Genomic DNA, 12300 nt, shown 5'->3' with positions numbered 1-12300 from the left:
TTTTTTTTAGAATTCCTGTTATTAAACACATGTACAGACTTTGCAGAGTATATGTCTGCAATGTTGACTGTTTGGGCTAACACAGGGTCCTGTAGCTTTCCTGTAGAGTAAACCTGCACACTGAGGTATTTTCCAAGTCATGCCAGTATATTATGGTAAATATCCTTAAGTTTGAGTGCAAATAAAATAATTAATATTGGAGGAAATTACTGTCATCACATCATGGTTCATAGGTTTCAGTATTATATAGATTTTTTTAAAATCTTTAATGACATATTGAAGATATTTACTGACTACTTCATCTGAAAACAGAAGAACAAAGTAATAAACTTTTAGTGATGCACTTCACATACATTTGTCACATAATATTTGGTTAATATTATTGATTGATAGATTGTTTAATAGTAGAACCTACTCAATATTAAGCTTTGATCATTTGCATCATCTGGTTTAGATATATGGTGGATTATAAGAAACTTCAGAGCAGTGCAAATTCAATCATATTGCAAGATATATACAGAGGAAATATTTTGAGACTACCTTACAATCTTGGTGGTATAATACAAATGAACAGTAGCATATAATGATGTCTTAAGTCAATCATAAGTTGAAGTGCATATATATTTTAAGTTCTGTTAGAACGATGAAATAACCTTTACAGTGATTTGTTTATTAGACACAGCACAGTTTGCACAAATATGCAAACAATTACATTTAAACTTTAACCAGACAAATTTATTCCCATGTGCAGGAATTCCTTTGTGCATACATGGAAAGTGTAACGCCTAAACAGGACAGGCACCAACAGATATGGTATTGATAATGGTATAACTAGTATAAAGAGATGCGCTGAAGTTGTGTAAAGGTAGTCAGGCTAAACAAACTTAAATTGTGCACCCTAAATTAAATTTGCCAGTTACATAGGTAATTTTAGCTGAACCTTCCTGGTATTGAGATCAGATAATATAGGCTTGTGTATTGACATTATAGGCTGATCTTAACTTTGAGCTGTAACCTGCCAATTTAACCATCATCACAAAAATGTGAATCTATCCCTAACACAGTGTTAACAAGACCTGAGTATTATCAGTTTCACAAATATAGGACTTTCTCAGGTAAGGTATTCACTGTATTGGATAATTTTACACGGTTCATTGATTGATTGATTGATTGATTGATTGATTGATTATTTTTAATTTAGGTACTTTAATTTAATTTGATTTTATCATGTTTTTTCCTAAATCTGTTGATATGGCATGTCAATCTGGAGTATACTCTTTCATTTAAATCTACAGGTTTTTATTGGGGGATTTAATTTTGGTGCACAGCGAAGAGTTAGGTAATCAGGACACAATAGTGTGCACAGTTCCTCACATATTACTGAGGAAATCTGATTTGAAAAGTGTTAAATTAACATTTCAACTGCCAATATTGCAGAAGTATTTAAAGTTATGATTTACTGAACTTTATTATGTCTCTGTTTGTGTTTTAAAAGCCCGACTAGGAATGGGCATGGCAAACTAGCTAAGATTAAAAATACTCTGGTGTGTAATGTGGTTCATGTAATATACTTGCCCTTAAAAAATAAACCATAAATAAGCAACAACATAGAATAAAGCGCTTTGTCAACAGCAACCTGAATATTGCATTTTATTACATGAAAGTGAGTATCGGTGCCAATCTTTTTTGAGGACTCTAAATAGAGTGCCGTGTTTCTGAAGCTGGACACTAAGGCTTAGAATTCAGAATGCATCCATTTCCTATCCTTGAGTTTATATTTCAAAATAAAAGCCAAGCATACTTGAAGAACTATCACTTTACTTTGGCACATTTCTAGTATGACCACAAATTTGCTGTGCAGTGTATAAAAGTTAAAATGTCACATTACATAACATCATGTAGGTTGGTGAAGGCATCCATGAATGAGACACTGAGGCAAAAAAATGCACTTAAAGTTATCCTAATACCCCTACAGTAGCACATGTGCATATCTTATGTTCATTTGTCAGACATCATCACTCACTAAGGATTTGTGAGTGGTCATCATGGAAATATATGGAAAAGGCCTTCATCCCACTCTTCTGCTTCAGCGGGATCAAGGCTGCTATCATCAGGTGGTTGGGGGGTGGTACATGTAGTACCTAGTCCTTGACTTTCTAGTCAGAAGTCTTTATCCTCTGAAGATGAAATGAGCATGACCTCCCGGCTCTTAAAGTCCCACACGGCTGTAAGATGGAAGGCCATATTGGAGAAAACAACTAGATACTCAAACAGGGCAAAGAATGTGTAACCTGATAAAAGAAGAAACAGAGTATAGAAAAAATATAATTTGGTCAGAATATTGTGAATATTTGCATTACTGTAAATATGGTGGTTGATGATTAATATTAATAAAGCAGCACACAATCCACACAGAAACATAAGGATGGGTTAAATACTCACTCCCTGATTCACAGTACATGTTGTGTTTCCAGTAAAAGAATCCGGCAAAAGCACAGAAGCATACATTGAGAAGTAAGAAACGCACTTTCCAGTGGTGAGACTTGGCATCCTGTGAGGGCACAACAAAGTAAACAAATACTGAAATTGACTGTAATTCTACAAATGATATGGCAGTTTTTAAGTTCTAGTGCCTCATTTGCTATTTCTTACCTCAGGACTTAAGGAATATTTCTTAATAGATTTCCATAAACGGCAGGTTATCAACATGTAGATTAGAGAACTTACAATGAACAGGACAAAACCTTCCTTATGCACAACTAAGGAGCAAAAACACAAAGAGGAAGGGAAATTTGACCAACAAATGGGAAGAACTTGTGATAATATGTTATTAAACTTTACATAAATGCACCAACCACCAGTCATATTATACTTAGCACAACTGAAACTGCTTGTTTTTAATGTCCAAGAATAGGTAATAGTATTATCAGTATTATTATTATTATAGTATTACACTATATTTGTACAGACAAGGCCTGTACAAAAATGCAAACTAAATTCAGAATACTCACAGTAAGTTTCAGTGGATGATACGTATGTGAGCAACAAGAGTCCAAGGTTTTCAGATATAGAAAAGCCCAGGTTTAAACAGCTGAGTAAACTCTCTGGAAACCTGGTAGCAAAGCGAGCCTTGTAAAACTTGAAGTAGGTAAAAGCCACCAGTAACCTTGGTGCTGAATGTAGTCCAATGCAGAATCGCCAAATGTGGCACTCAGGACTTAAGCTGATAGAGGCACTTATAGATGGCAGGTAATTAGGAACCTAAACACACATCAAGAATTTTGTTTAGGTTAAAAATACATAATCAATACATAATAAGGTATTGCAACTACTACCATAGAACTAAACATACACATTACCTGGCAGTGTGTACCAGTGGCATCTTCAAAATGAAAAACAGAGGATATGAAGACACAAGTGATGAGCCCGAGCAGGGGTAGGCACACAGTCGCCAGAACACAGGTGGCGAATGATACCCTAATAACCAGGGGTCTTTCATGCCCCAAAATATTTGGACTTTGTAGCATTTTAGATTGCGACAGCCGGAAAAGAAACAATCGTGTAAAGATGATCACATACGGGATATAACGCTCTTGGCATCTGTAGCTATGCTAGGTAAGAAGAAAATAGACTGGAGATGAGTAAACATGTCAAGTACATCCATAAGGTCAATATTTATCTTGAACCACTCGGGAACATTTCAGATTTAAAACATTCGCGTGAATTTACTGAACATGTAATGGCTAAATCCATCCTACCTTCACCCTGTTTACTGTTTGCCAGTGGTCTCTCCCAACAATACCTACGCTGTAACAATAATATTTAAGCATGCAGGGCGGTGGACGTGCATTTCTCAATCAGCTATCGTCGATCGCCTAAAACACTGCTCGGCTCATCCAGTCATTTTAAATTCCCGCATTTTAGGGGGTGTTTGTTTTGTTTGTTTTGTTGTTTGCATTACGCGACCTCAGATGAATGCTCCGATGAGATTATAACGGGCCTGCGGGTGTAGCATCCTTGTCGTGTAAAACGAGTAGGTGGGGACCACCAGCACCCGGAAGAGAAAGTCGAGGAGGACAGTGTTGTGATTGCTACAGCATATATATTTCGACATAATGCAAATTATGTATTATGTAATTATTATCTTTTTAAAAAACAAACAAACCATTGGCCAGATTTAGCCCGAAGACAAGGAGCGAGAAATGTGTTATTATTTGTTTGTTAGTTGCCGGTAGCTCTCCGTGGTGCTGAATCACAGCAAACAGGGGGACTATTCTTATTATCATTAATTCGCCACCAAAACCCCATCAAAGATAATACACAACACCACCTTTAACTCGCCGTGTTTGTGCAGGGTGTACACGTGGTCGTATCAGCTGGATTCGTTCTGTCCCGCCCCTTCCCGAGCGCTTGTTGGGCTTGTACAGCACCGGATTACATCGCTGCTGACTTCCCCCATCGGTGTGTTTTTGTAAAGACTATTTTCGGCGAATAAAACGTGTTTGGGGACAGAGCAGTTCAAATGGTTCTCGGATGGAGGGCATTTGCTTCAGCAAGATGAAACAATGGCGAATCCAGACTTTATTCCGCTGGCTGCTGTGTGTCGGTATTTTGCCGAGTAAGTTTACTTTCGTTTTATTTTCTGTTTACCTCGTATAATCTAAAACGATGTCGGTATGTCGATCAGTTTTGCGTTCCTATTTAGGTTGGTTTAATATCATATGAAAGGGAACTATATTAAAACTGTCCTAGCAGAGAAGAAAGCTTTAGATAACATTTTTCTATAAAGTGTGGTTGGACGTGTGATCCCAGTCATCTGTATTTCATTGCATCTATTATATTTTATAGAACATCCTTTTCACCTCATATTTCCTCTCCCCCTCAAGCTGCTTCCCGCAATCCGCAAACTTGTTGCCAGCTGTTTGGGGATTTTGCTGTCATCATAATCCTGTAGACCTTCTTTGCATCCAGCTCAGAGGCTTTATTGAAACAGGACTCGAGGTTAACATCTGGTTAGTCCAAATCCATTGTTGACACTGGGAATAAATTTAGTGTTATAAACTACGTTTCCTGTTGAAAACTCTTCCTGCTCGTTTCCTGATTGATGAGTGATTATTTTAATTAGATTTTATTTTAATGCGTGAATAATGGCTTCGTGCGTTTGACGAATATTTCCCAATACTTTCCCTCCAGGTTTAGGCTAATTTTTATTTGTTGTTTGTTCACTGGATTAATGTTGCATGTTGCACTCCATATACAGAGCTTTAGCAGAGAAAGTCACTGTTGGCACATGTTGGCAGATGTGTTTGGTCTATTTCTAGAGCCTTATAGAAGGGAAATATAGATTGCCATTGCCCTTTGTTCCCTACCACCATCTGCTGTACCATCCATATTTTGTCTCACATGCCCCACATGTTTCTCCCTTTTCTTGCAACCCTCTAAATCCACAGCACTGCCTTTGCTGTGCATGTCACTGGCTTGAAAATCTAATGATCCGTGATCACACCAGCATGCCTTTCATAGCAAACACATATTTTTCTCGATTAAAATGGAAATACATGAATACTGAAATGCATCACATGTTTTGTGTTAACATAACTTTAAACTGTTTTGTTCCTTGCCCTAGCTTGTTGGTGTGCTCATGGAAGATATGCTCAGAAACTCCTAAAGGATTTGTTCACAAACTACACTAGCGCACTGAGGCCTGTAGAGGACACAAACACCATCCTGAATGTAACTCTACAGGTTACACTCTCCCAGATAATTGACATGGTAAACTCCCACAGTGCACATAACTGTATGAGTGAAATTGATCCATGCAGATACACATATATCTGTATTGCTGTTTTGTATTTTATTTTATTGTGTTTTATTTTTTATTTTTTACTGTTTTAACTGTAATATTCCCCTTTTATGATCACCTTTCTCAATATATTACAGGATGAGCGAAACCAAATTCTAACTGCATATTTATGGATACGGCAAGTGTGGTTTGATGCACACCTTAAATGGAATAAAGATGATTATGATGGCCTTGATACCATCCGCATACCGGGTAGTTATGTATGGAGACCTGATATAGTTCTCTATAACAGGTAGGTTGGATGGGCACAAATTCAATACTATATGACGACATTCTGCCCAATATGAAATACACAAGCTAAACATGCTTTGAAGCTGTCATTTGTAGGTGTCCAGGCCTATGCCGACTGCTTCTTATAGTCCAATAATGCAGCATATACAACAGTCTAGGTAACTATAAAAACAAAAACATAAAATTTGAATTTTAGAAAAGTGATTGAAAGTGCAAGAAAGTATTAGGTAAGTAGGTGTAAAGTAATTCCATATAGTGATGCCTCCCATGGTTTAAAATTGTCATTGAAACTAAAGGATGCTGAAACATTAAACATAATCATGTTATATTATTGAAAAGCATAGAAAAACAGACACGATCCTTACCTAGTGTACTTGTGCTTTTCCAGTTTGAAACTAATCAAAGCTGTTTTTGTAAAAGACCTATTCAAAATTTGCTCCTAGTATGAATTTACAGTGTTGTTGAACATTGTTTTTTCAGCAATGATTTCTTTGTTTTTTAGCGCAGATGATCATTTCACTGGTCCCATGGACACCAATGTGGTGATTCGACATGATGGACAGATAATGTGGGATTCTCCAGCAATCACTAAGAGCTCATGCAAAGTGGATGTGTCTTTCTTCCCCTTTGATGCTCAGCAATGCCGGTTCACCTACGGCTCCTGGACCTACAACGGTAACCAGCTTGACATCCTTAATGCAATGGAGAGTGCTGACCTGGCTGACCTGGTGGAAAACGTTGAGTGGGAGGTGCTTGGTATGCCGGCTAAGAAGAGCATTGTTCTTTATGGTTGCTGTGCTGACCCTTACCCAGATGTAACCTACACACTGAAACTTAAGAGGAAAGCATCCTTCTATGTCTTCAACCTGCTCATACCATGTGTGATGATCTCTTTTCTGGCACCACTTGGTTTCTACCTTCCTGCTGACTCTGGAGAGAAGGTGTCATTGGGTGTCACAGTGATGCTGGCACTCACTGTCTTTCAGTTACTGGTTGCAGAGATCATGCCCCCCTCTGAGAATGTACCACTAATTGGTAAGAATCAAATCCCAGTATGTGTGATAGTAATGCACTACAAATCTGTTCACAGATTTTCTCATCTTATTTCCTTCCACAGGAAAATATTACATTGCAACAATGACAATGATTACAGCCTCCACTGCTCTGACCATATTTGTCATGAACATACACCACTGTGGCCCTGATGCCAAGCCTGTTCCCAAATGGGCCAAGAAAGTCATTCTGCAGTACATGGCCAGAATGTGCTTTGTTTATGAAGTTGGGGAGAACTGCATGTCACCTCAGCCAGAGAAACAGGAGCCTCCTCCTGTACAGAACACCAACTGCACCATGAATGGTCAGGCGGGACCGGGCAGAGAGGACTGCATCTTCAGAATGGAGAGAGGACAAGAGATAGTGGGCCCTATGCCCACAGAGGAAAAAGAAGACATGGATCAGATGCTGTCTCCTATAGGCTCAATCGGGAAGAACCCTACTAGCAACTACAGCTCTTGGAAGAATGGCATTTTTGCAAGCCTGGACTGTGGTGACTCAGGGGAGGGGAGGAGATGCAGGAAGGGAGGAGTGAGTGATGGAGAGAAAAAAGACAGAGAGATTTCCTGCAGCATCCAAAGCAATGAAACACAGCTCTTGCGTAACATAGAGTATATAGCCAACTGCCACAGAGATCAGAGGGCCACGCAGAAAAGGACTGGAGAGTGGAAGAAGGTGGCCAAAGTTTTAGACCGCTTCTTCATGTGGATTTTTTTCATTATGGTGTTTTTCATGAGCCTTCTCATCATGGGCAAAACCATATAACTGCAGACCTTTTCAGAAGGTTTGGTGACAGCATGAAATGCCGTTAATAGCATAAAGATTATTCCAGGTTAGGTCAGGAATCATCCAGTATTATCAGATTCTGTAAAAGTTTCTCATATTTCCAGGAATCTTTGAGATTTCACCTCCTATTACAAACCTTTTTGTGAGTAGAATTAAATCTTTGATAAAGTTGTTGTTTATGGACTTTCTCCCCTTGCTATGTGAAAGTTATTCCACTCACCCAAGAAGTGGGAAGTTCTTTTGTCAAATCTATATATTTTATGATAATGATATTTTTTCAGTTGTTCACTATTGAGTTCTTCTTTTAAAAAATAAAATACAGATTAATTTCTATACAGCAACTTTTATTTCCCCTTTATTTAAGGTGTTCATAAACTAATATCAACAAGCAACAAATAAATATTATCCGCTGTTGCTTAAGAAATGTCTTATTGTTGCAGGAAAATTTTAAATGTCCACTTCCCAGAAAAGAATCAATTCATTTACTGATACAAAATGAAATAGTGAAGTGATGAGATAATCACACAGATCATTTAAGCAGCAAAAACAGTTACTTGCACCTTGAATACTTAATTAGCCACTTGAGACTGACTGTTGAAAAACACAACTTTTGAGCAGAAATAAACATGTTTTCGTCCTGGTTCATAAACCATTTAAGTCTCTATAGGAAAAATTCCCCTTCATAACAAATTTACAGGGTGATTTATTATATATTTGAATTATTTTTTATTATTTTATGGCTCACCCATTTAAAATGCACTGTGACTTATGCAAGAGGTATTAAAGTGTTAAAGACGCTTTGCTCACTTAATGAGACTGGGTATCTGCACTAATTAGCAGGTATCTGTAATGCAAGGTTAATTATAGATCTATGAATGAACCTAATGTTGTCACTTTTGTCTCCAAAAAGCCTAAATGGTAATGCCCATAATTTTCAACTAGAGGGTCCAAAATGGGACCTCACGAACCCGTGATGTGACAGTAACTTTTATATAGTGGTCATCATTGTCATGTCACAGAAAGAGGGTTTTTCATTCAAAACAGTCAGTACCTGAGGCTTTTTTGTGTGGAGCTTATATATTCTCCCTGTTCTTGGGTGAACAGCTTGCTCCCTCAGTCCAAAGACACACATGTCAGGTTGATTGCAGAGATTAAAATCAGCTGAATAGCCCCGTGATAGATTGGTGATGTGCCCAGGGTTTATCCCACCCCTCACTAAAATAGGCTCCAGTCCTCCTCCAACCCAAAATCTGACAAAGCAGTTAAGTCAAAAGCAGTTACTATGGTTATGGTGGTGTCCTGAGAAAGTAAGGCCTCCAGTGAACCCTGAGAGGGTTTCAATGCTCGTTTAATGCTTCACATGGCTTGTTTGACTAATTTATAAATCCATGAAAATATAACAGCTGGCATGGGTATACAATAATTATACTAGCACAAGACCCTTTGATAGAAATTGTGTTACCAGTTTCTCTAAAACATATAACATGCTTATGATGATGCCGCTAGTGTAACGCTTATGCATTAACCGTGAAATCTCATAGTTTGCAGCCATTAGCTTAGCTCTTGGTATAATCCCTCATCTATATGTTTTAGAGAGGGATAGCCCTCTTTAATCTCGACCAGAAAGGAAAATAGTCTTAATGCTTAGTCAGCAGTACTCTGTTCTAAACTGTTAGGAAATGCATTATAATGCAATGTCACATTAACAGAAGTAGAGAAGAATTACAGTAAAATGTCATCGGTGTCGGTGCCTGCCCGGTCGGCCCCACAAGGCTACATTTGCTGTTTCTGTTCTCTCCCTCTCTGCCTGGGCGGAGCTCACTGTGGGCTCCCGCCCTTGGCCCACACACACACCTGACAACAATCACCTGTCATCACCGGGAGCACTATTTGAGGCTGGAACACAGATCCTCTCGTCGCTGGATGATTGTACTACTGACGTTAGTGTTCTCACAGCTCTTGTGGACTTGTGCTTCATAATTCGTGATTTGTGATTAGTTGGTGACTTTCCTTCTCTTCTGCCTCAGATCTCCCCCCCCCCCGGACCTGCGACCTCCCTGCCGCGTGAACGTGTGTGAGTGTGAGCAAAGAAGACGTGAGCGAGTTACCCTGTGATTCCCCGGAGTTTTGGATCCCTTCACTGTACATATATTGCACTGGCACTGTAAATAAACTACACCTTGGAGACACCTAACCGCTCTGCGTTTGAGTCCCTGTAACCAGATCGTGACAATCGGAAAATAATCTGTCCTGGATAATCCAGGTGCATGTGGCATGCAGAAAGACAAGGAAAGTATTTTAGGGGGATTACAATGGTACTTTTTTTAAAATTCAGAAATATATTTTTGGTAAAAAATATTTTCCTTCTATCTGATGGTCCTAATTTGAAGGTGTGAAAGACAACTCCTTGCACACAATGATGCCAAACAATACAGAACAGTGTTGATAATGGATTAGAATGAAGAACTGAATTAATTAAGTTGATCCAAACAGCCATTCACCAAGGAAATGTTTTATCACTGGCATTTCTTATTATCTTTAGCCACACAGTAATCTTAGTTGGCTTTCATGAGTAAAATTAGTTAAAAACTCTAAAAGCCTTTTGTTATTAATAGGATATGAAAAAGAAGCCTCAGAAGCTTCAGTTAGCGTTAGATGGAAAATAATAGTTGCAAGGGTACATAATAAACAACTGAAAATATATTCCCTATTGGTATATGTACAATAAATACATTTTGTATTTGTATTGTGATACTCTATTAAAGTAAAAAAACAAAAACAATTACTAACTTTTTGAGCATAAGTTTTGGGTTGTAAGTTATTAACAATGACTACACAGAAAAAAACCCACAAGCTTACTGAAAACAAATGCATTACTCAGCTCCAAATGCATGCATAGTGATACTGATTATAAGGACATTTTTACTTATTTTATGCTCTGTCATAGATATTATTTTAATGGCTTTTCAGCAATCAATCAATAGAAGAGTGTAGGCCTGGCCCCACTTAAAAAAAGGTTGGTAGAAAACATTTAGATTTGAATACATGGGTGGGAGGAAAATTAATGCGTCACTCATTCTGATGTCTTGTCATTTTATGGTGTTGTTATTGTTATTGAGCTGTTGAAAGACTTTTCAAAAGGAACTGGAACTTAAGTTAAAAGAAAAGGTTAATCTAAAATAGGTACCTTTTAGTTGCAACCAGTGAAAACCTTTAATAATACATGTACCTGGATTCAAGCCTTATTTTATTTATTCATTTTGTACTAATGTAAGGTGACCTTCAGGGTATTTAAAGGCGCCTATAAATAAAATGTATTATTATTAGTATTGTAAACTTAAGATAAAAAATATTAGGATGGAGTCACTTTTCTTTTCAGTATTTCAGTAATTTTATGTCTTAATGATCTCGTTTGCATTCCATAAATTATTGGATTCAGATTAGCAGGGACAACATGAAATAAAACATATGCAATTTTCCTTAAGTCTGGGTAATTTGGGAAACGATGCAAAATAATTGTTAAAAATCCTGACCAGAGCATGATCAGATAAAGAACAAGGTGGCTTGCACATGTTTGCAGCGCTTTGTTATTCAAGTCTTTGTTTTTCTTAATCCAGCAAATGAGAGCAATTCTAAAATAGGTGGCAGCTATGCTTGCAATTGAACTAGTAAACAGCAGCACAGTGAAAAAGAGTCCATAGATGTTGTTTATGGACACGTCCTCACAAGAAAGCTTGAATAGTGATGCATTGTCACAAAAAGAATTTTGTATAGTGGATCTGCAGCGGGACAGCCTCACAGTAAGACCTATTAATATAGACACAAGCACTACTGACACCCCCCAGGCAGCTGCGGACAGCCCAACCACAGTTCTGGTTGTCATAATGGAACTATACCTTAAGGGGTGGCATATCGCCACATATCTATCAATTGCCATAATGATGAGGATCATATGTGAAGCCGATCCAAATGTGTGACTTTGAAAAGCCTGAACCACACACTGTTTGTAGGTGATAAACCGTTCGGTTGCCAAGATGTGAGCCATTAGCTGAGGCAGCAGGACTGTGTTACCTATGAGATCATTGACAGACAGGTTACAAAACAGAAAGTACATTGGCTGGTGCAAACTCTTCTGAGAAATGATAAGCAAAAGGACTCCAATGTTAGAAAAAAGCAGGGTGAAGTAAACAAAGAGCAGTAAGAAAAAGAGAGGATACGTTAACTGTGGAGAAATGTCAAAACCTTGGACCTCCAGAATATCGGTTGAAACTGTTTTGTTTTTTTCCATTCTCTTTACTTAATGGGAAACCTAAAAGAGAAAACACTGACAATGAAACATGATAAGTGTCCCAGTATGTTAAAGCTGA

General features: G+C 38.0%; 3 protein-coding genes across 4 annotated transcripts; 1 reads left to right on the top strand and 2 right to left on the bottom strand.

The window, feature by feature from the left end:
• LOC120737240 (post-GPI attachment to proteins factor 2-like) lies at window positions 1–4041 on the bottom strand. Its single transcript, XM_040037828.1, has 5 exons — window positions 3360–4041; window positions 3012–3261; window positions 2653–2759; window positions 2443–2551; window positions 1–2291 (listed from the first exon to the last, which is right to left on the bottom strand). The coding sequence occupies exons 1-5, from the start codon at window positions 3525–3527 to the stop codon at window positions 2161–2163; spliced, it is 765 nt and encodes a 254-aa protein (XP_039893762.1). The 5' UTR covers window positions 3528–4041; the 3' UTR covers window positions 1–2160.
• Window positions 4042–4200: 159 nt separating this feature from the next.
• chrna10a (cholinergic receptor, nicotinic, alpha 10a) lies at window positions 4201–8713 on the top strand. Of its 2 annotated transcripts, XM_040037827.1 has the most exons (6): window positions 4201–4618; window positions 4887–5012; window positions 5627–5772; window positions 5941–6095; window positions 6597–7129; window positions 7212–8713. In XM_040037827.1, exons 3-6 carry the CDS (start codon window positions 5770–5772, stop codon window positions 7910–7912), a joined length of 1392 nt encoding a protein of 463 aa, XP_039893761.1. In that variant the 5' UTR covers window positions 4201–4618; window positions 4887–5012; window positions 5627–5769; the 3' UTR covers window positions 7913–8713. The 2 variants fall into 2 exon arrangements, with proteins under 2 accessions (XP_039893761.1, XP_039893760.1); XM_040037826.1 differs by lacking the exon at window positions 4887–5012.
• Window positions 8714–11285: 2572 nt separating this feature from the next.
• LOC120737244 (olfactory receptor 7C1-like) lies at window positions 11286–12300 on the bottom strand. Its single transcript, XM_040037833.1, has one exon. It carries the CDS (start codon window positions 12219–12221, stop codon window positions 11286–11288), a length of 936 nt encoding a protein of 311 aa, XP_039893767.1. The 5' UTR covers window positions 12222–12300.

The sequence above is a fragment of the Simochromis diagramma genome, unplaced genomic scaffold (genome assembly GCF_900408965.1).
Source record: "Simochromis diagramma unplaced genomic scaffold, fSimDia1.1 OVJJ01000463.1, whole genome shotgun sequence".
NCBI lineage: Eukaryota > Metazoa > Chordata > Actinopteri > Cichliformes > Cichlidae > Simochromis > Simochromis diagramma.
The sequence above is the reverse complement of the archived record's forward strand: the minus strand, read 5'-3'. Positions and strand labels throughout refer to the sequence as shown.